The sequence below is a fragment of the Schistocerca nitens genome, chromosome 3 (assembly GCF_023898315.1).
Source record: "Schistocerca nitens isolate TAMUIC-IGC-003100 chromosome 3, iqSchNite1.1, whole genome shotgun sequence".
Classification (NCBI taxonomy): domain Eukaryota; kingdom Metazoa; phylum Arthropoda; class Insecta; order Orthoptera; family Acrididae; genus Schistocerca; species Schistocerca nitens.
In genome coordinates, this window is record NC_064616.1 from 782,162,440 (window position 1) to 782,187,638 (window position 25,199).

Genomic DNA, 25,199 nt, shown 5'->3' on the forward strand with positions numbered 1-25,199 from the left:
AATAATGCCTCTGCTCAATTATAAAACTTACATGATAAAATTTATCCAATATAGAAACAACATTTAAAGCTATTTTGCGTATTCTTTCATCATGGAAATATATTATCTAAGACACATTTCAATCCCAAATGTAGCATTCTGATTGACTTATCTGTAGCTTGGTGAAACAAAGTTAATTAATTTAAAAACACTTGAGATGTCTATGTCTCACCAAGCATTTCTTCCATATTAGGTATTTTTTTGTCATACAATGATGGTCTCAGTTACAAGAAAATTTTTGACACAAGGAAAAAGAAAGAAAAATAGATGTACAAAGAATGATCATTTAAATAACTCATTTTTAACAATGAATCTAGTTTAATCTGCAGTTTTACAATTAAGATGTTCGAACTATGTGTACAGCAAGAATAGAGGTTCAAATATAGCTTGCTTTAGTGATTAGGGGTTTTCTTTCACAGATATATTAGTGACCTCACAAAAGTATCAATGCAAATTTGTATTTGAGCATTAGAACTGAATTTTTATAAGCTGTTAGAATGCATGAGCAGGTAATATTTTTGAAACTTATTCAGGTAATATTTTTGTTTGTAGTGAAATAGTCAAATGTATTTAAGATTGATATGTCTGTATCCACAAATCCAGACTGGCCAAATTTCGTATGTTTAATTTCAACCAAACAATTGGGGAGGGAGGGTACTTCTTTATTTTCATTAATCATATCAATAGCACTTTCTAACTATTGCTACAAATCTTCAGAATTCTGATCCCAGTTAACTATCTGAATTTTTATTTGAAGTGCCACTGAGTGAAACATGTTTAATTAAAAGGAAGGTCAGCATTGGTCGTAATATTGATGTTTTATTAATAGCAGAATTGATTTTCGATCACATAGTGATCATCTTTGGTGCTGTACACATTAAACTCAAACACTGGTATCAAGTTATCAATAACCAAAACTGAGAAGCGATCACAATATCGCTTTTCAGTTTTGGTTATTGATACCAGTGTCTGAGTTTAATGTGTACAGCACCAAAGATGATCACTATGTGATCGAAAATCAATTCTGCTATTAATTAAGCATCAATATTATGACCAACGCTGACCTTTCTTTTAATTTAACATACATGGTCATTGCGCACACAGCACTCCATGGAGTCGCCAATCGATGAAACATGTTTATTCTCTCTATGTAAGTAGTGCTCCTTAACTACATTGAGGAAACTGCAGACAATTTGTGCGTGATTCAGAAAAATCCACAGTTTGAAATGATAAGTTCCCCATGTTCACAGCAAGACAAACAGGAAACTGTCAACTTTCAGTTGCTAGATATATGCTACTCCCATAATCAAGACATTCTGAAAACTGCAGAAGTGTTTAATTTGAGACTATTTCAATGAAAAATACATGACTAATTCATATATGATAGTAATTTTCATGCAACTATAAATAGTCATCAGTTCTGTAAAACCTTAATTGTGAACTGTCAAGATTCATTGTAAAAAGAGGTTTGATTAAAAATATTTTGTACAATAAAAATAATCTCATAACTGAGCACTCACCTCAGTTTTCAGGAATAAATGTTTAGTGATCATAGACACATGAAATTTTGTTTTTAAATTAATTAACAGTTTGTATGACAGCATGAGACAAATTACTATTATGTCACATACTAAAAGATTTTTTTTTATAATTTTAATCAGGTAACAAATACACAGGGTGTGACACACACTGCAGAGTAATGGTTGACAGCTTCTTTAAGTAGTTGTGGCATTAGGTTTAATGCCATCATTTCTGACAACAGTCACATACACAGGCCTGTACAGGACAACTGTTTCACGAGCTTCATGTGCATTGCTGCCATCATAGACTTGCCCCAGCAGGAACTCTGGGCCAATATACAGACCACCCTCAACATGTTCACATGCCACTTCTGCAACAATACAACATAAATCTCACATTACAAAATGAATCTTATGTTCACATTTAGAACTGCACTGACTCTCACACATTTTCCTCAGTGGTCTTATTACTTCAGTTTACTTGTTGGTTTAATTATGTTTGAGACATTTCATAGTTACAGCCTAATTATGTTATCATGAGTGACTTCTACCTGTAGTTCCCAGTAACTGACAGTAAATATAAAGGTCCCTTACATGATTTTTTAACCCCTTACTTTTACAAATATATATTCATATTTTGCTGCAATCACTTCTCCTCTGTTATGTTGTTAAGTTATTTTTGTCATTAGTGAGTTCATGAATTTTTTAGAAACTGTTTTGTTATAGTCAGAAACGTATTTATCTATATTACTGACTTCTACACCCATTAACTGAAGAGTATTCTTAACACCCACATATTCCACAACAAAAGTGAAATTTTTAAAATGGTTTAAGCACGTCAGAATGATTGTAACGGAATTCACTTAGATTCATGATGAATAAAATGAAGCAAAAAACTGATTTGTTCTACAGAAATCCCTGACTTTCTTGTGCATACCATATTCAGTTAATCTTTGTGATCTAATTTCTGAAGTTCACTGTCATCAAGTCTTTCATGTAATGCTCAAACAGTAAAGTCAAAATTAATGATTGTGTCATAATAACTACTGGTTGACTGATTCTCTGAAGGATGAAACAGAAGCTGTAAGATTAGAAGAGTTTGAATCATAGACAAAGAAGAATAAGTGGTGGCAACAAACAGCATGATTTGTATTATACATTCATACACATTTAGATCAGGCAGCACTGACATAAAAATTTGAGATAAATAAGTTATTTACAGGAGTATATAATTGTTTAATATAGATGAAAAGTATAAATAGTAAGCTATGAGAAACAGCTGATCTTGATTGTAAATTGGGTTATGTAGAAGAGACTAAAAAGGAAGTCCCAAGAAAAGATTCATTATGATTGCCATCTATATTCATTCTCATAGTTATAATATTTCAACATTACTACATAATTATTGAGATATCCACATTATATAATTCAACACAATACATTATGCTGAATATCTAAACTATGTAGCCCCTGTAATATCCAAATATCCAAATGAGTGTCATGTGCAGCTGAGAAAATTGTGGCTGACTTTAATTTTTACTGGCAGCATTCATGTTCAAGACTGCAAAGAAGCTGATCCATGACAGTAAAATCCACTATTTACTTCCATAATGATGATGTCTGGAAAATTATTATTCTTGGAAAATATATTTTGAGGCATTCTTTCAGTCTCATAATTCCAGTTCAACAACAGACTTAGCTGCCATGATCTGGTGGTGCCAGTGATGGTGTTAGATGTGCTAACCACCTATCAAAGACAGCTACCTATGTCAGTGATCAAAATTTTGTGTAGAAAAACTGAGTCATCAACATGAATAGAAACCCAGGAACACAAACTCTGTTATAATCAATAGACCGATTTTTAGGATGCAAGACGTAGGGCAATATATCACCACCCAACACCTACAAAATTATACAGGTTGAATTATTAGCATGGTATTGTACATGTGACAAAGAACTTACAGCTTGAGAACAGAAAAGGGCATAGCTTTTGAACCAAAACAGCTTACATGATTCACTTTCTCCATATTTATGAATATGAATACAATACAACCACTGACAGTACAGGCTGCAGTACCACATTATTTTAAGGTAAGGATGTCTAGTAGGCCATGTTGTATGTCTCTGAATGCTGTAAATTCTGATCACTTCAGCATAGCAAATTGGGCTGAACATTGCATCAGCATGTGATGTAGCCTTTTATCAGCAACACCTGTTCACTGTTGGAGTAACTTTTACTCATGATGAGATAGATAATAACCATGAATCACACAGCAGTGGTTCAACAAATTCCACTTGCCATTGCTTAGAGAGGGGGTTATTCTGCGTCAAATGAACAAGTGCTACAACCTCACCCTCTTTGACTTATTTGATATTAAGTGTGCTTGTAGTATTCATAAACAGTAACATAGAACAATTTTTTCTAATTTTTTTTTTTTGTCAAAATTTTTCTGAGTAGGCCTGATGGGTGCTAGAAAAAATGAAAAGACAAGAAAAAATACTTGTGCAACAACACTGATTTGTTCACAACTTGTGTTCTAATTAAGATAGAACAATGAAACTGAGTTTGTTTGAAAGCTCTCTTCAGGGGCTTTTATATGATATAAAACATAATTGGTTAAAATATACACACATTTTTTTTATAAAAATATCATTATTGAATTTACTGAATTTTGAAAAATTTTCTTTAAAATTCACAAAAAAAATATTATCCAAAAGATACTATTTTTCTCTATGTATTCTGAAAGCTTCAACTTGGAATGAGCATGGGATCACCAATAAATGTAATTTTATGTTTATCACAATCCTGTTAAATGTCATTCAGATTGTGAATTGTTATTTTTATTTTGCTACCTGTGACACATTTGAGAATCATAGTTGGATTTATCACTTATACTACTAAATTGCACTTTTCATACAAATAACTGGGTGTTAAAGCTTAGTACAAGCTAAATCAATAACTCAAAATTTATAAATTGACGTAAATTCTAAAATATCTTAATACAATGGAAAAAACTTATTTTAAAGACTAAATGCAAGGTGACTGGTTGCTGTGACTATCTGCCACCTGTTTAGTATTTTGTCGTTGGATACTAATCAGTCAGCTGTTATCAGTTGTTTTTGAAAGTGCCCTGTACATTTTCTTTTGGTGTGTATATAGCCTACAAAGTGAAATAATGCAATTAATTGTGAAATGTTGTATTTCAAAATTAGTTTAAAGGTGCTTTTGTACAATTCTCACAAGAGTGTATAAGTTTATATGTCATCACCCAGTTATACTTCCAACTGTTAACATAACATTGCATTCCAGGATATGAATAATGGAGAAGTAATGTTGTGTATTCCTAAATACAGAAAACTGATGCAGTGAAGTTTGAAAACATTTCATAAAAATTATACTGTACATGACATAAAATACCTAAAGTACCAACTTTGTGAGCTCAGTCACTCCTTTAATGAAAAGGACCATAACAAGCATAAGAAAAACTTGTGTCCTGCTGCCGAGTGGATGATGGAAGAAAACTCTTGTTCTTATAAGAGTTGATGGATCTCAGAATAAGATGTATGCAGAAATGATAATGTTCAACAAACTGATTTACTAGAAGTGTCATGCATTAGACTGATATGATAACTCTCAGTAAGAAGTCAAACTAAACTTTGTCTGTCTCTGGTATTCAGTTGTTTTGATTTTTTTGGAGGTTTTCAACTTGTTGTATTTGTTAATTCAACACTGATATGGAGAATATTGTTTTTGTCTTCCATTTATTGTAAGATATCTTATTTTGAAGTCAACATTTAGTTGTACAATAAGACATAGTTGATGATAAGTCAACCTAATATTTAAAATAAATTAATTTTTATGGCGTTTAACACACCATCTTAAACACAAAATTACTCTCCATAGCAATCCCATGCTCATAAATTTTCAGAATACATAGAGGGAAACAGCATCTTTCACACAGAGTTTTTTAGAATCATAAAACACAGTGCTTCAGCATTCAGTTTATCCAATAATCATATTTTTATAATATTTTAGCTAACTATATCTTATATGATATGAAAGCTCTTTGAAAGAGGTTTCTAATAAACTCAGTTTCTTCATTCTGTCTTAATTAGAACACAAGTTGTGAACAAATCAAAATTTTTCCACAAGCCATTATTTTTTATTTTTTAAAAACGTTTTAGCCCCCATTACTCAGGAACTTTTCACCACAAAAATGTGAAAAACATTGCTTTATGTTCCTCATTATGAAAACTACATGCATTCTTAATTTCAAACAAATCCAGAATGGCCAGATCAAAAATCACACTTTCATTTGTTGATTTGACATTATATTTGACATTATATTTTCATCAGTTCTCTAAATTCTGATTCTTAAAATCAGTTAACTGTGGCCATTTTCTTACTGAATAATGCCCAAAAATGTAAAAGTGTGTCGGAAAATAAACTCCTGTTAATATTATAGGACCTTCCTATGGCAGTAAGACTTGCCAGGTTCTTTCGCTATGACACAGCTGCACAACCTGACCATGAAGTGCTGCATTAGCTACATTTAGCATTACATCAATGATGAACCAGCAATCTTAGTTCTCATCATCCACTAAGATCAGTGGATCTTAGTTCATTATGTTTCCATGCATAAGAGTGGCAGATAAGAAGAATATTGAGTAGATACAAAGGATGGACTGGTTACTAGCACTTTGAGTATTATTATGCTCATCAAACACTGTCAGTGCATTTTGAAGAGATCTGGGAAATGCACAAGCTTTGATAGTCACTTTCATGGTTTAAGATTTTAGAAGTTATCACATCTGTGACTAAATAAACACATCAGTAAGTCAGTAATGAGGCTGTGGTCCTTCAATCCATAACAATACCACAACTCTTAATTAATACCATGACAACCTAACCTAACCTAACCTAACCGTATGCATGTTTACTTCAAATCGGTTGCCTCAAATTACTACCTCCTAAGAGAACTTTGAATCAGGCTTCAAGTTTTATGTGCAAGAAGAAAGAAAACAAAAATATATTTTGAGAGGACATTCTCATACATATCTTAGAATGAGCTGCATTTTTTTTTTCCAGAATAGAGGCATGATCTAGGTACTCAAATAAATGTCCAGAAAAATATTTTTGATGCAATAAAATGTGGAAGCATAATTTAGTGCATGTTTATCCAGTCATATCTGTGACATAGAGTTGAGTGTAGATTGAAATAATTCCTCATGATTTTCTGCAATAAGATCAGATGAGAATAGTGCTGAATTTATCAGCTGAACATTCAACTTCTCCTCTTGCTTCCAGTAATGCTCAACATCCATACAGTGCATTGTACTTCACACAAAGGACAGTAAAACTTCTCAGAAAATGCTGAGTGGAAACCTCCACATCCTGGTTTATGGCACTTAAATTTATTGACTGTAGTCTCTTGTACCATCACGATCATTTGTCAACCACAGAGATGTTACTTATTGTAGTTCTGCTATATGAATTGCTACTCGGCTTCATACAAATTAAATAAAACTGACACAAATAACAGGAATTCAAAGTAAAATAAAACAATTGGCATGCAAGCAGAATATAGTGTTATGACTATAGGAATTCAAAACAGTAAGCTGTGCAAACTAGCAGCAGTGACTCAGCTTACATTCTCTGTCCATAATAGAAAAGAGATGTTTGAGACCAGGACCGCAGTTGGTACAGTGAAAAAAGATAATTGGCAAGACAAACTTGATGCAATGACACCAAGCTACATTTCTACAGATAAGGAGAGTCACTAATAAATTAGAGGCATATTTTAATGTTGCAGGCCTTGCCCGCCTGTTAAATGTCAGTATCTTCCCTGACTACTTTGATCTGTGGATGTATACCTTTACCAGTAATTATAGTCTTTACTTATGCAGAACAAGTTTCCTTGGAATATTTGATAAAGTGATATTTTTAAATGTGAGCAAATGGAAATGTATTATTTATTTTTTATTATCATTTATATAATGACTTACACTTTAAACTAGGAAAATATCTGTGTTGTATGCAATTGACAAATGAAAGCAGAGTTCCTGTTTGGAAACCTACTGAGGCAACCTGTCCTAAATATTATAGTGCAAATTATGGCAAAATATTCTTGTTAAACTACTCTAAATTGCAATTGAACTGAAATTTACGCAAATGTCGTGATACTGTTTGTGAAAATACAACACAGTGTTGAACAAGAAACTAGTACTCGGTAAGTAATGTAGTGTGACAAGCCCCAAAAATGCTGCAAGGCTGCCCACAATGTAAATAAAAATCTTCCTCATTATACATCCAGTATCAAGATGATATGTTTTTATTTAAATAATTTGCTTTTTTTCCAACCGAAGTTCCCCAACATCTAACTGTGTGTTTTTGGCTGTGTTTTATGTTTGCGACAAATAAACGAAAGTAAATTTTTTTAAGCATGACCATTCCTTTTATAATTTTGAAGCCTTTATGATTATAGATTTACAACCTGGAGGATACTATGGGGAAGGTAGAAAAACATTTTGGCAGCTTGATAATTCAGCTTTTGCTGAATAGTAACTAGAACATCATTCTTGAGATAAGTTTATTAATTTACATTACGCACTGTATGAACCTCAGACATACCAAAGTTGAACTGACTGCAAAAGCTAGAAACACCACATCCTAAGGGCTACTCTGTTTCAGTCAAATGACTCCCTGTTCTAGGTGCTTTGACCAGTCTTCAACTTACTTTTCATCTCCTAAGTCCGTTCCAGAGATAAGCAGAGAGAATTGACAACTTGGAAACTCTTAGTTCCTCATCTGATTTTATTTGTTTTTTCCTTGGTCCCATTAAATTTCATTATACACAGCTTGTACTGTAATGTAGTACTAGCCAAAATCAATTAACGAGATCCATAAATCGTCCTGAGTGCTGACACAGGAATAAGCTCTCTATGAAATCCAAAATCAGAAAATATATATAATCTGAAAGATTAGAAAGACTGTGTGCATTTTGATTGAGAATCTGCTGTTAATCTGAAAATCTACAACATGCTAAAAACGAAACAAATAAACAGCATGGAGCTAGGGCAACTGAAACCAAAGTTGCACAAGTTATTAGTGGAGAAATGTTATTACTCCACAGAAGAATTTATGAATGATGATGTGGAAGTCTGAGCAAGGAAACAGCACCTGTAAATTAAGCTTGGCAGTTTTGTGTCAGATAAATGATTGTAAAAATATGTTCACTACATAAATGCTGTTGTAATATATTACTTTGTAATACATGTAAACTGGAGTGTTGATATATTGTTTTTGTAATACTGTATATACAAACTGCAATTGTAATGTAAATGTGATGTTGACGAGTCCCCTGTATATCAGATCTGTGATTTGACTTTGTATGTTATGGGATAATAAAAATTCTGATTCTGATGCAGAGAGCCATTTTTTCAATCATTCAGACCAATAAGTATCTGGTTCTAACATCATTTCTGCAATTAAATGAATTCTATGCAAAAAAAATTGACATAAATTTCCAAGGAAAATGCACAGTGAAAACAACCCAAAAATAGGACTTAATGAACAAGTGGACCATTTTCCACTAATTTCATATCATTAAAACCTCAAATTTGCATTATGATATGATTGCATCACTGAATTGCCTTTCCATAATGAAATATCTCTGTCTGGAAAAAAATCATACACTGAAATGATGCATTGTAGCAGAGTAACCATACTTGCAAAGCTTAAACCATCAAATCAGATCTCTGCTTTTCGCTCTGTAAATTGCTGATGTACCACCACAGCTGAAATTTTCCAGAACTCTACAAAGGATATCTTTAAACTATGCAGCATTGGCACCTGTTGGAGGAAAGATAGATAGTAGTGTGGCCATAATCTATATTTTATTCTGGAATGACATATCTCACAAAACAGTGAAGTATGAGCAAAGTCAACCTTTTAACACATTAATAATTTATGCATACCTGGGTCCTGAATACAAATTTTCTGCAATTCACTGCCAGAAGAGAGAGAAGTGGGTGGACAAATTTAAGTCTCACATTAATATATTTGACATATTTGAATTGCTCACCTTTTACAGTAAAGCTAATAAATAACTACTCTCCAAGTTCAAGCCACACTCTTCATAATAAAGACTTAATCTAATTTACTGTCCATGGCAGAGTGAGAACTCTTTTCTGGAACTAATCATAACCTAATAAATGTAATTCCTCCCAAGTGTATGGCTGTATCACATGGATAAAAAAGTCATGTAAAGGTAAATTTATGTGACTATTGATAACCACTGGAGTTAAATCAATTTTGTAGCATAAACAACTGCATTAAATAAATTAAGGGGTATAGATAACATTTCACCTAATAGTAGTGCTGTAGTGCTGTAGATCTGTAGTGCTGGGATAATGTAGTCAGTAAGGACCCTGTAGCCACACAGGCCTTTGCTATCCAATGAGTTGTTACCTTTACTCTTTAAATTAGTTAAATTTCACCAGGGCTTTCCATTACTATATAAAAAGCCAATATCTCAACTCATCCGTAATATAGATAGGATTAATTTATCTGCACAGGAAAACAAATATTTAAGTGAAACTTCCTGACAGATTAAAACTGTGCGCCGGACCGAGACTTGAACTCGGGACCTTTGCCTTTCACGGGCAAGTGCTCAACTGACTGAGCTACCCAAGCATGACTCATGCCCTGTCCACACAGCTTTAATTCTGCCAGTACCTTGTCTCCAATGTTTAAGTATTTATTAGAACACAGATGTTCAATGAAAATATTTAAAAAATTGCAGAACTATAATTATTATTAAATGTAATATATACACTCCTGGAAATGGAAAAAAGAACACATTGACACCGGTGTGTCAGACCCACCATACTTGCTCCGGACACTGCGAGAGGGCTGTACAAGCAATGATCACACGCACGGCACAGCGGACACACCAGGAACTGCGGTGTTGGCCGTCGAATGGCGCTAGCTGCGAAGCATTTGTGCACCGCCGCCGTCAGTGTCAGCCAGTTTGCCGTGGCATACGGAGCTCCATCGCAGTCTTTAACACTGGTAGCATGCCGCGACAGCATGGACGTGAACCGTATGTGCAGTTGACGGACTTTGAGCGAGGGCGTATAGTGGGCATGCGGGAGGCCGGGTGGACGTACCGCCGAATTGCTCAACACATGGGGCGTGAGGTCTCCACAGTACATCGATGTTGTCGCCAGTGGTCGGCGGAAGGTGCACGTGCCCGTCGACCTGGGACCGGACCGCAGCGACGCACGGATGCACGCCAAGACCGTAGGATCCTACGCAGTGCCATAGGGGACCGCACCGCCACTTCCCAGCAAATTAGGGACACTGTTGCTCCTGGGGTATCGGCGAGGACCATTCGCAACCGTCTCCATGAAGCTGGGCTACGGTCCCGCACACCGTTAGGCCGTCTTCCGCTCACGCCCCAACATCGTGCAGCCCGCCTCCAGTGGTGTCGCGACAGGCGTGAATGGAGGGACGAATGGAGACGTGTCGTCTTCAGCGATGAGAGTCGCTTCTGCCTTGGTGCCAATGATGGTCGTATGCGTGTTTGGCGCCGTGCAGGTGAGCGCCACAATCAGGACTGCATACGACCGAGGCACACAGGGCCAACACCCGGCATCATGGTGTGGGGAGCGATCTCCTACACTGGCCATACACCACTGGTGATCGTCGAGGGGACACTGAATAGTGCACGGTACATCAAAACCGTCATCGAACCCATCGTTCTACCATTCCTAGTCCGGCAAGGGAACTTGCTGTTCCAACAGGACAATGCACGTCCGCATGTATTCCGTGCCACCCAACGTGCTCTAGAAGGTGTACGTCAACTACCCTGGCCAGCAAGATCTCCGGATCTGTCCCCCATTGAGCATGTTTGGGACTGAATGAAGCGTTGTCTCACGCGGTCTGCACGTCCAGCACGAACGCTGGTCCAACTGAGGCGCCAGGTGGAAATGGCATGGCAAGCGGTTCCACAGGACTACATCCAGCATCTCTACGATCGTCTCCATGGGAGAATAGCAGCCTGCATTGCTGCGAAAGGTGGATATACACTGTACTAGTGCCGACATTGTGCATGCTCTGTTGCCTGTGTCTATGTGCCTGTGGTTCTGTCAGTGTGATCATGTGATGTATCTGACCCCAGGAATGTGTCAATAAAGTTTCCCCTTCCTGGGACAATGAATTCACGGTGTTCTTATTTCAATTTCCAGGAGTGTAGAAATACTCTTCCATATACATTTTGTGTTAACTGGTGTTTCCAGTCCATGTTACTGTATGTGATATAGTGGTCCATAAGGTGGAAATGAAAGTGGATGCCTGATAAGAACAACTGTCAAAAGTATGTGTATAGCAGTTTTTTAATTCTTGATAACTAATTTTGAAATGTGCTTCCAAGGAAGCTATACAGAACAAACTTCTGTACAGTCACTAAATCTAGTATCTGAATCACAAGCATTAAAAATTATCTACTGAAAGACTCAACATTCAAATGAAAACATGAAGACATCCTTCATTTTTGTTCAAACTTATAAGCTAACAGCATAATAAGAGTTTGGAAATAAATAAAAATATATAATTTACATTGTAAAAACTGAAACAGAACTGAAATATTTAGGTGAAAAACTCAAATGCAGAAGAATACAAAATGCATTTACATATAAAGAACCAGTGATATATGTAGATAATTTTGTAAATCCAACTCAAATTTAAACTTGAACTTCACAAGTAATGAAAAAAGGGCAAGTCTCATACTCATCTGTGGCATTTGGGCAGTACTAGTGAATGAAAATTAAGCACTAAAAGTGATTAAAACCCAAAAATCCAAAATGTAACTAGATATAGATGATTTACCATTGTCACTCATAGGATACAATGAATCAATCAAGATCATTCAGTTACATAATCAAGAGGTTATGAGAAGGAGCAATGAAAATATGATAAGAGGGACAGTTGAAAACAATAGGAATATCAAGAAAACAAAACACATACTTCTGTTTGTCAAATACCGCATTTCATCAGTTAACGCAGCAAACAGCAGAGGAACAAACAACATAGAGAAAATTTTACAAATATACCAACATTTCTTTAGACATTTAATAGCTCAAGATATGAATCAGAATCATAGGTACTTGGTAACAAAAATAGTGACATCCCAGAAGTAATGCTAGCTGAGGTGTGTAAAGCCATCCATGATATAAAGGAATGCAGGGTGCACAGAAATAACGCCGTTTCAATAATTTTGCAGGCACAGTAATAAAAGAAGAACTAGCAAAATTATTTAAAATCCATCTGCAGAGAAAGACAATTACACCAAATTGAAATACATCTTAATTGTTACCAACCATAGAGGAAAAAGCATTGAGTTTTAATCAAGCAAAAACCAAACTAGCTTAATAAATAGATGAAGCTCAATGAATCATTAGCAAATCATAAACAAAGTTAGAGCATCTTCTCATCTTGCTTAACATACATTGCACTACCTTGTGAGGCAGAATCTGAGCCTGTTCTAGATTGAATTAATGCAGTGGATTGATAACCATTTTTTCTGAGGCTAGTTTCCTTTTTGTAAGCTGATTATTGACGTACTGTTGGCTAGCTAAGCCTATCATAGCTTCACCTGAGCCCTGTTAGCTGCCACTTTTTAGAGTTCCTACAGGGCCTTCACAGTAACCATATTGGTCCCCGCTTACTCGAAGTCCCCATTGTACTTCATCCCTGTAGGCCGTCCCTTACTTTGCAACATTGCAAATGGTGGGAAAACAGGACTAGATGGTGAGGCTTATGTTCCAAACAGACTCAGTCCAGTGCTTGAAACTGCTTAAGATGATGATGTTTATTATTATTAATAACCATCGGTCAGCTACATCAGACAGCCCAGATGTGATTAACAGGAGGTTTCTCAGACTCTTTTAGGCAAATGGCTGGTCCCCAAGCTTGGACTCAGAAAATATAAATACAAACAGTTAAAATTTTGTTGTACATGGAGCAAAGTTTACATGCCTCACAGACAGATAATTCACAACCCTTCTCTCCCTTAGGTAACTGATTACTGGGGGCAGCAAGAGGGGAACCAACCAATGAAGCAAAAATGAAATAAATTCACCAAGTCATGGAAAACAGCAGACCCTGTACAATGTAATAAACATTTGGAAAGATAGATCAGAATAGTGAGAAATATTGAACTGAAAGAGGAATAAAAGAAGGGCATCCCATACCATCCAATTTATTCTCAGCAGCTCAGAGGAATATAAACTGTTGGAACATATATATAATACCTTCACTTTGCTAATGATATTGTATTCAGAATCAGAATCATGTTTTTACTGTCCTATAACATACAGAGTTAAATCACAAGATTTAATGTACAGGGGACTCATCAGTACTGCAATTACAATTTATGTGTATTACAGAAACAATAATTATTAATTTATAATCTAATCTATTAATTTATAATCTGTGTGTAGCCTAGCAACAGTCTGAAAGAACAGATATCATTGGTGACAATGCAACTCTCTTAGGATGAAATGATAATTAAATCAAGACCTTAAGCTGTCAACAGGCATTGATATATATCAACGGGGACAGTTGAAAATGTCCAAAAGAACAGATACCATCTTCATATAGTTAAGGCTAACCAGCCATTGACCTTCTTCTTCTGTTCTGGATGCACACACATTGCCCGAAGTCTTATGGGACTTGGTATGATTGTCTGCCATGAGTAATGAGTGTAATGGGCAGGGGCACTATGAATGTAGTATGTGGACATTAAGTTGGGAGTGTGGGTCTCATGGTGAGCATGCAATGGATAAAACCCTGTATTTGCACTATCCTCTGTGCCCCCGGTGGCTCATATGGATAGAGCATCTGCCATGTAAGCATGAGATCCCCAGTTCGAGTCCCAGTCAGGGCACACATTTTCAACTGTCCCCATTGATGTATATCAATTCCTGTTGACAGCTCAAGGTCTTGATTTAATTATCATTTCATTCTTTGAGAGCTGCATGGTCACTATCTTCATATAGTTACGGCTAATTGGCCATTGACCTTCTCCTTCTGTCCTGGATGCACACGCATACGGGACTCGGTAAGATTGTCTGCCGCGAGTAATGAGTGTAATGGGCAGGGGCACTACAAATGTAGCGTGAAGACATTAAGGTGGGAATGTAGGTCTCGTGTAGTCGCACTATCCTCTGTGCCCTCAGTGGCTCAGATAGATAGAGCATGTACCATGTATGCAGGAGATACCAGGTTCAAGCGGTCAGGGCACACATTTTCAACTGTCCCCATTGATGTATAACAACACCTGTTGACAGTTTAAGGTCTTGATTTAATTATAATTTCATTCTAAGAGAGCTGCATGGTCACCAATGGTATCTGTTCTTTCGGACATGTCTGAAAGAGCAGATACCATTTTCATATATTTCTAACAATTGATTTTTGTAATTTTAAAATTATAGTCATTTTGGTTGTGCCTCCCCAAAAAATAATGCCGTACCTTATAACTGATTCAAAGTAGCTGTGGTAAACTACTTTTCTTGTCTCCATGCTTGTTGAATATGACAGATATCCATTGCAAATGTCAGTCTGTTTAATTTACTTGCTAAATACTTTATGTGTGAAGACTAGGATAGATTTTGATCCAAATCATGCCTAAAAATTTAAAACAATTTGCTTCTTTCAGTTCTTGGTTTCTATGGCTAATGTGGAATTCTTTTAACTGAGAGTTTTTAGTTTTAAACTGTAGAAATTGTGTTTTCCCAGTAGTCAGTTTTAGCCCATTTAGTTGGAACCAGTTTTCCATACTGTCTAATAGTTTTGTAACAGTTGAAGGAATTTGTTCAGGGTCATTGTTTTCAACAAGGACAGAAGTAATATCAGTGACTAAAACAGAGTGTGAATTTGTGTTCAGGGGTAGATCATTTATATAAAGTAAAAACAAAATTGTACCCATAATTGAGCCTTGTGGAATGTCTTGTGAAATAAGCACCCATTCAGAGAAGGAATTTCCCTGACTTGATGATATAACTACCCTTTGTTTTCTATTCACGATGTATGACCTAAACCACTCTAAAACACAACCACCAATTCCATATCTTTCCATTTTATACAGAAGCAAGTGATTGTTTACAAAATGAAATGCTTTTGTGAGGTTACACAGTACTCCAGCAACTTTCCTCTACTTGTTTAAGGTGGAAATGATTTTTTTCACAACTTCATTAATGGCCTCTATTGTACTCTTTCCTTTTTGAAAGCCATATTGATTACCTGAAATTATGTTTGATTTCTCTAAAAATTTTTTAATTTGTGTTGCACTTCTTCTTCATATATTTCTGAAAAAATTGGGAGAATGGAAATTGGGTGTCAGTTCCCCATATCTTTGCTTGAGCCTTTTTCAAACAAAGATTTTACGTCCGCATGCTTTAGGACATCTGGAAAGTGGCCTTCCTCGAGTGATTTATTAATTATTGAGCAAAGAAGGTGAGCTATTATCCTGGCAGCTGCTTTAATGTCTTTGGTAAATATGCCATCCCATACAGCAGGATTTTTGTTTTTTAGCTGTAAAATAGTCTTTTTCTACATCTTTAACTGAGATTTTCTCAAAATTGTTAAAGTATTCTTCTGCCTAAGGATGTACATTTACATCTGATTTAGATATGTTTATAAAAAAAGTGTTGAATGACTGAAATCTGAGCCAGGTTTGTTACAATTTCACTCCCCACCTTAATTATGGAAATATCTTTGCTGTCAATTCTAATCCCCAGTTCTGATTTTATGATGGACAATAATACCTTTGATTTGTTTCCATGAGCCGAGATGTATTTAGTATTAACCATTTATTTTGCTGCTTACACTACCCTTTTAAATATGCTGTTATACTGTTTAACATAGTTAATGAAAAGCAGTGATCTGATTTAGCTTATTTGACACTTTTGTCTGGCACCCTCTAAGTGGAAGTATTTCATTAAAGACATGTAAAAATTTTTCAAAAAATGTGTTAAAATGTACTGAGATTGGAATCTCATCTTGGACTTCCCACTCCACCTCTTCTAGTTTAGAGCAGAACAATTTTAAGTTTTCTACAGTAAAATGTCTTTTGCTTTAAGTTTTTTTAGTACTTTGCTCATTTGTATTAGTCATTTCAATAAACAAAGCAGAATGGTCAGAAAGTCCTAAATCTACACATAGCTTCCTCAAATTTATAATTTGTTAGAATATTACTGATACAGGTTTCTGTATTGTCATTTTTTCTTGTGAATTCCATGAACTTTGCCTTGAACCCAAATTCTTGGATTAGGTCCATCAATCATTTTTTTGGCACTTTATTTTTACAAGTTCATCTTGATGTGATTAAGACGGACTTGTAAAAATAAAGTGCTTTTTCTTTTTGTCATTACTGACTTTCTGTAAAAGACCCATTAACTTTCATAAAAATAATTTTGTTACTGCTACACCTGGAATTCTGTATTCTGATACAATGACAATATTTTGCTTTTCTAATTCAACTGAGTAGCTTTCAAATACACTTTCTTCATTTAGAATACTGAAATCATCTTTCACTTTGTATTCCAAAGAGGTGTGTACAAGTATGCATGAGCCTCCATGGGTACTATTTGTTCTACAGAAACTTGATGCTACACTGAAATTGTTTAGCATATTTAAAATTGTGACACAATTTTTTGTAAGCCAATGATCATTTTAAAAAATAGTTTCAATACTTCTGCATTCTGAGGGTAAAATCTGCAGTTTGTCAGTTTTATTCACTCTACCATTATGATTGGTTGTACCTAATCCATTTACATTAAAGTGCATTAAGAAAGTGCTGATACTTCTCTCTAATGTCTCAACATTAGCATTCTTTGTAAGATTTCCACACTGACTCTTTTCTGGTTTCTTATTTATACTAGAGTGTATATGTACAGTTAAAATTTGGTTCTACTTAACATGGTGGTTTCCTCCTCCTTGTGCCTGATGTTAGAAAATCTTTCAGGTTGGATGGAGGCACTATTTTTGGCCTGCCTGTTTCACTACACAGTTCACTTGCAGCTGTTTCCTCTTATTCTGTTGGTAGGGATACTTTATCTTCTGGTTCTGGTCCAGATGTCACTGTTGATACTGCTGTTGTTCCTATGGTTTGGGACACTTCACTGCACTTTATATGATTATGATTTGTACTTTGTGAAACTATTTGGATTGACTGGGGTAAAGGAATGGCCAATGAGCTAGATGTGCCATGAACATTCCTCAGGATTTCTACAATTTGTTTACAAATGAAACTTTTTCCTTTCCCATTAAGGTGCAAACCATGTCTGGTATAGAATTCTTAGTCCATATCGCCAGTGTCAAGAAAGAGTGTGGTATTGGAAGGCTTGGCAGATTTTATAATACTGCTTGTTGGCTTTCTCAATCTCTTTGTTTACACGGTAGAAATGTGGGAGCTCAAATCTGTGAGGGATTCCCAAAACACCTGTTTTTTGTTACTCTAGTAGCATCAGTGTTTTTATTTATGCCTTTCGGGCTTGTTTGAGTTCATTTTTATACATGTTGTTGGAGCCTACAATTAATTCCATGCACGATTTGTTACTGGTACTGGAGCAGTTCTTTATGATTTCACACATGGATGCACTTGGTTTGGTGAAATTGGTGGCATTTACACACTGTTCATATTGTAAAATGTTGGCAGTTGCTCTCCCATGACTGCTGGAATATATAGAGATATCACTGTTATTCCTCTGTTCTTTAATTACATTTGTCTGGCTTACTGTAGGTGGAATAATTTCAGGTTTAGTGGCTATATTTCATGACGTGAGGGACATCTTACATTTGTTATTTACCTCCACTGCTGTGATTCCATTTTTAGTAACATTTGGAGTGTGCAAACTTGGTATCAGTATTTTGCATCTATTATTTATCTGTACATGATGGTTTGTTAGTTTAGGCCTAGAACAGTAAGTGCTTTTACACTCAGTGAACTGTGACTGCCTATCACTTGTTGACTCCACAGAAAGCTCTGAAAGGTACCTTAATGCATCTTCAAGCATCTTGACATAATTTTTTGCATCCCTTATTTCTCTGGGGAGTGACTCTGTCACAGAAAGTTTCACATCTTCATTGTACATTTGTATTACCAATTTTTGACCATTATTTTGAGTTAGTGGATAAAAACTTCAACATAAAATGTGAGAATGTAATAGAACAAGACTGAAAGGTGGCCTTAAATTCAGTTATGATCAGACAATAATAATGTACAACCAACATATCAAAATGAAAACAGTATAGATAAAAAATAAAGTCATATAACCAGTTGATGAAGTTGTATAGTTTCAGCAGTTGAAGACAGTGGCTAAATGTACAGCAACAGAAATAAAACAACAGTAAAATGGTCTGGAGCGCTTATGGTAAATTAAATGGGGTTTTCAAAACCAAACTTACAATGTATCTGAAAAGGAAGGTTTTGACTCACAGTAGTGAGATATGGATTTTTAACATGAAAACTATTCAATAGCTGAGGATTAATCATCAATCAAAGGGAAGGTACTTATTGAAAATCACTAGGAGAAAAAGTAAAATGAACAAATGTGCCAGGAAACAGACTGGAGTTGCATTCATAATTATAACTGTAATGAAAATAAGACAACATAATGTGTGGGAAAGTAGAGACAGAAATGACAGCAAATGATGTGAAGGATTATATTGTACTTCTGTGTGTATGCCTGTACAGTCTCATTTAGCATGTTGAACATTGGTAACAGAAATATAGTACAGTACATCTTACAGAACAAATAGATCTGATATATTTGAGGATCATCACTCTTAAACTGATATCACTGATCTTTAAGCAGTTGTAGCAACAGTACCTAAGAAAGTACAAAGGTCAACTAAACCAAGTAGAAAGATTTAGATATATGATAAACCAGGTAGAGAGACACTTAGGTCATCTTTCAAGATAATTCTGCATGTTTCCCAAGTTAACATAGAGTCTGCATGAATTCCTAGAATTTTAACTGCTTTTACTTCTAAAGTTTTGACAATCCAAATATAATCTGCTGGTTTGTATCATGGTTGCAAAGCAGTGTATTTGATGAGAACCAGTTTAGTGCTACTTCCATGTCATGTTGCATCACATCTTGCAGATCTAATGTATTCTAATGCTTAGTTAGCAATGTTATGTCATCAGCATAACAGATAATGGACTTGGGAACACAGTGGGGTAAATCATTGACTGCAATTATGAAAAAAAAGTTCCCAAGGACAGAATCTTGTGGGACCACTATTTTAACTTCTTTCAGCTGTGAGTGCCTGTTTCTGACAGAGACAAACTGTTTCCTATTGTCCATGTATGATACAATTGCTGCCAGTGCAGATCCTTGTACACCATAGAAGTTTATCAAGTAAGATATCATGAGAAATACAGTCAAATACCTTACTTAAATCACAAAAAAGGAGTGAAGATTTATTTTTATTCTCAAAGGCTGTTATTACTTCATTCACAATTGAGAGGACAGCACTGGTAGTATTTCTTCCCATGTAGAAGCGAAATTGACTATTAGAAAATAGATTATGCAACCCAAAGTAGTTGTTCGGTTGGTTATAAATAAGAGTTTCAAATATTTTGGAGGAAACAGGAACTATTGAAACTGTTTGGTGATTTTTGAGACCATGTTTGCTGCCTTTTTTGTACACTGGAATAACTTTGAATATTTTTAGTATTGTAGGAAATACTCCCAACTCTAGACACCCATTAAAAAGAAAGGCCAATGTTTTACTAATTATATGTACTGTTTTTCTAATCATATAACTGGACAACCAAGAGTAGTCCATGCTCTTTGAGTTTGAGAACTTTGCTACTACTTTTTTAATCTCAATGGGTGTGATTGTCCTACAGTTAAAGCTGTAGTTTCTACAGTTTTGATGCTTAAGTAGATCAGTTGGATTAGTATGTGTAGTTTTAATTTTGTTCCTAATATCAGTCACAGAATCCATGACAAAAAGATTAACTTTGTCCAGATCACGAACTGTATCATGTTCATGCTACATGTGATGCTCTTGTGCATCAACATTACATGCAGCTTTGCACTTATCAGGAGCACCTTCAATATACCTTTCATATGCTGTTCTTTTTGCCATTCTAAGCTTAGTTCTGTAGGTGCTCATAGATTCAAGATAAGCTTCTTACAATTCATCATTCTGCTCTGTTTCATAGTTAGGAGAAGTTTTATACACATGGTACAAAGATAACATATTTCCCTGATATTGGTAAGTTCATCTGTAGACCACTTAATGTTCTTTATAGGTTTGCTTTTATGAATGATTTTTATAAGAGGAGAACAAATATACCACAGGTCTAAATAAATTGTAATGAACCTCTCAAAAGCAGTTTCAGTTTCATTTATACCCATTTGACACTAGTATATACAGTTCCACTTAATATTTCTAAATGAACTTGTTTACTACTTCTTCGTTTGGTCCTCTACCCCATGTCACGTTTCCCTTAGTGTTGGCATTTTTTTTAGAGAGGAATTCACCAGTTTTGTTTTGGTTAAGTGCAAATCCCCCACCAACAATACTGCTAATGTACACATCACTTTCAGAGTTAACAATGATGTTATCTATAAATGTTCCATCACATGTGACTTTTCTGTTGCTACAATGTAGATTGAATACTCTGAGGATGTTGAAAAATAACATATTGACTTGCTCACTCTCATTTCCGATTTCTATATGGAAGTCCTGGAGATAGCAATTTTTGTTTTAGATTTTAACAACTTTTTCATTATCAATTCAAAATTCTCAAAGAAAATGTCTGTGTCTCCACATGGAGACCTGTAGAGACTTATAATGGTTACTGTATGTCCATCTTTTTAGCGATGGTTGTGGGACTTGGCTGTTCGATAGAGGATATCAGATTAAATTCCTTTCAGCAGTCAGTTTTCAACCTTATTTTATTGGGCAATCAGTTTCAGCATTATACCACACCAGTTTCCATGGTCGGCAGGTGATGGTTGAAGTGGTCACTGTATCTACTAATACCAGTATTGCTGGCCCCTGTTTTGATCACAAGCGATGTAGATTATTCCTACCCATTTGTCAAGAGCCTGAATATAACGTAGCAAAATGCTGAAACTGGTTGCCCAATAAAATAAGGTTAAAAATTGATGGCTGAAAGGTGTTTAATTTGATATCTTTTATAATGGTTATGTTATACTCTACAAGATTTACACCACTGAACTCCCCATTTGTTTTGAAACAGTATGAGGTAATACCAATTTTTGTGAATCTCATACCCTCTTTAACAATTATGCCTGCCCCACCATTTTTTTTTCACTTCCTGACATATCACATCTGCAACAACATATCCCCAAGGAATAAAGAACTCTACCTCATCATTCCTCATCCAATGCTCTGATACACATACAAGATCTACTTCCTCATTACTGCAGAAGTGCTCCAATTTCAACAATTTATTCCTAAGGCTACAGAAATTCATTTGCATCACAGTTAGTGTTCTATTAATATGATAATGTTTTTCAGTCATATTTACAGTATTCAGTGTCATGTTCTGTCCTTTGTCATGGTGAGGTTCAAAAAATCCTTGAGAAGCACAGGTTTCCTGCACCTCATGAATCATTCACTGAGCTGCAGTGAGTAACTTGCCACCACTGCCATTTTTTCCAACTTTGTTTTCAGTGATGATGGTGCTCCTGTTATAGAGGTTTTGGGTGCCTGCTCTGTCACTGCTACTGTGCTCTCCTGTTAGTTTCTGGTATTTCTTTGAGATGTTTCTGGAGGCTGAGAAATCTTCATACTTGGTAACCCATCATATGTTGTATCAAGCACACTAGCTGATCTTGTTCTTCCAATTCTTCTCTGTGAACTGGTGTCATTTTGGATGTTTCCTTACTTTAACAACATCTTACAGTTACCTTGGAGTGATGTAGCCTCACTGGCAGCAGAAATTACATTTGATTCTCCTGATAACAAACACTTTCTGTCCATGAGATGCATGACTGTAGCATCAACCTACACATTTGAGTTCTTATTTACATTTATAAAATCTTTGTTATTATAACATTTTTTCCTAGTCTATTTAGGTGAAAACCATGTGTAGTGTGGAATCTTTCCCCCAAATTGCTAGTGTCAACAAATGTTGCATTTTAAAAATGGCTGCAGAATTCCGCATCTCTGTATTAGCACTTCCAGTTTTTTTGTTAACACATGACCACTCTGCCAAGTTGTGTCAATGTGGCACTTAAAAAACAATGACATTTGTCCCTCTCATCTCTCTCTCTCTCTCTCTCTGTCTCCCTCTCTCTCTCTCTCTCTCTCTCTCTCTCTCTCTCTCTCTCTCTCTGCCTCCCTTTGTTCCTTACAATATCATTCAATCCCACCAGGAAGACGGAAAAATCTTTGTTAGTGAGTAATGAAATATTTTCTGGATTCATTGGTGTGGCTGCACTAAATTTTACTCCTGGTTTTAATATGTAAGGTAACTTATGAGTGCTTCTACTTCTAAATTCTGTGTCTATACATCACCCTTGGCTGTCTGCGTAGAGTTCAATTTTACTTGTACCAACTGTTCTAAGATTACCGATTATCAAGTGTCCTTTTCAGTACATGAGGTCTTGTTTTGCACTGTTTTCTCTTTCCTTTTTATTAAAGGAGTCTGATAGTGTCTCAGGAAAACTGCTTATCAACAGCAAATTTTTTAAGTCCAACAGTAATATCACAAATTTAGTCTGCCATGATGCAAAACACCATGTTATTTGTTTATTTCTTTATTATCCCAAACTAGTTTTGGCAACAAATATCACCATCATCAGTGGGGTTTTATAATTTAAAATATGCAGAAAATGGTATGGTTGTACAAACACAGTAAAACATTATTACATTTTTACAAATCGTCTTTTGAAATATATTTTTACATTGATACTTTTATACTCCCTTATTTCTTAAATGGTCTCAGTAATATTCCTTGTTCTCTCCCATTTTTAAGGACATTTTGTTTTTCATGTAGTTCACTTGAAATGGCCAGAACACACACTATGGTATACAGTCCCTGAAGTGAAAATTCTAAGGAACCAGCAGCTACTGCACAATAGTTATCAAACAAAGCATAAGCCTATAGAGAGAGAAATGCTAAATGAAGAGCAAATGGGTACTGCATGAAGCCTTCACTAGATGCCACAGGAATTAATAAAAGAGAGTAGCGAAGAAAAATCAGAAATTTTGAACTCTATTTTTAAATCTTCTTTTACAGTGGAAGATCCAGTTTAATTCTCCCATCATTACAAAAATCAGAGACATAAATATTAGTGTCAGTGTTACTGAGAAACAGCTGAGGTCACTAAAATTTAAAATGACCTCAAAGCCTGCTGGAATCCCAGTCATTCTATATAGAATTTACAGCTATGTTAGCCCCAGTCTTAACTACAATACATCACAGAGCCCATGAACAAAAACTGTGCCCAGTGGTTGGAAGAAAACACAGGTCATGTCCATCTATAAGCAGGGTGGCAATATGATCCACAGAACTACCATCCATTACTATTGACATCCATCTGTTGTAGAATCTTACAAGATATTATGATCTCAAAAACAATGAGATATTTCAAACAGAATGATCTCTTTCATGCCAACAAGAATGGCTTCTGTAAACATTTGTCATGCAAAATTCAAATTGGGGTCTTTCATGTGATATTGTGAAATCCATGGATCAAGGCAAACAGGCAGATGCAGTATTTCTTTATTTCAAAATAACATTTGCCATAACAATGCTTGTTAATGAAGGAAAAATCATAAGGGGTAACAAGATAAGGAGGGTACAGAATGTTGTCTTGAACTGAGAGTCATTGACAGACATTAGAAATAACTGGCACAGGGGTATTGAATATGCACAAAGAAGAGCAGCAAGAATGGTAACAGATTTATTTGACTCATGAAAGAGCATCATTCAGGTGATGAAAAATGTGAAGTGGTGTGTTTTATGTTGATGATGTGGCCAATAACTCTGATAGTACAATTTGAAACCAGCCTGCACATGCATTGTCACATCTTGATAAGATTTTGAAGTGGTGTGAAGACTGTCAGCATGCTTTACATGTTCTGTAATGTAAATTTGTGCACTTCACAAAATGCAAAAATATAGCACCATATAACTAAAATAGCAATCAATAACAATTGCAGTGAGTCAGCTCATACAGATACATAGATCTGTTTGCAGGGATGTGAAACTGAATGACCATGTAGGCTCAGTCATAGGTAAAGCAGGTGGCAGACCCCTGTTCATTGGTAGGACATTGGGAAAAATTTAGCCAGTCTTGGAAGGAGAGTGCTTATGTACCTCTCACAGATCTTTCCTAGAATATTCCTGAAGTGTGCTGGGTCCATACTAAATAGTACTAACAAGGGGTACTGAATATATACAAAGAAGGGCAATAATAATGGTAACAGATTTATTTGACTCATGGAAGAACAACACACAAGAGACGAAAAACGTGAAGTGGAAAATGCTTGATCATAGATATCAACTGTCCTTCAAAAGCCAGTATTTGGTGAGGAATCATGAGAGTTATACTGCCACCTCCTATATATTACTACCACAG

General features: G+C 35.5%; 1 protein-coding gene across 2 annotated transcripts in view; it reads right to left on the reverse strand.

Annotated features, from left to right (window-relative positions):
• Window positions 1-1,010: 1,010 nt before the first annotated feature.
• The window catches only part of LOC126249760 (arrestin domain-containing protein 2-like), a 240,966-nt gene continuing 216,777 nt past the window's right edge, over window positions 1,011-25,199 (reverse strand). For both annotated transcript variants that reach the window (XM_049951450.1, XM_049951449.1), the window contains one exon: window positions 1,011-1,930. In XM_049951450.1, coding sequence (XP_049807407.1) covers window positions 1,802-1,930 — 129 coding nt within the window. In that variant the 3' untranslated portion in view covers window positions 1,011-1,801. The remainder of the gene's footprint in view (window positions 1,931-25,199) is intronic.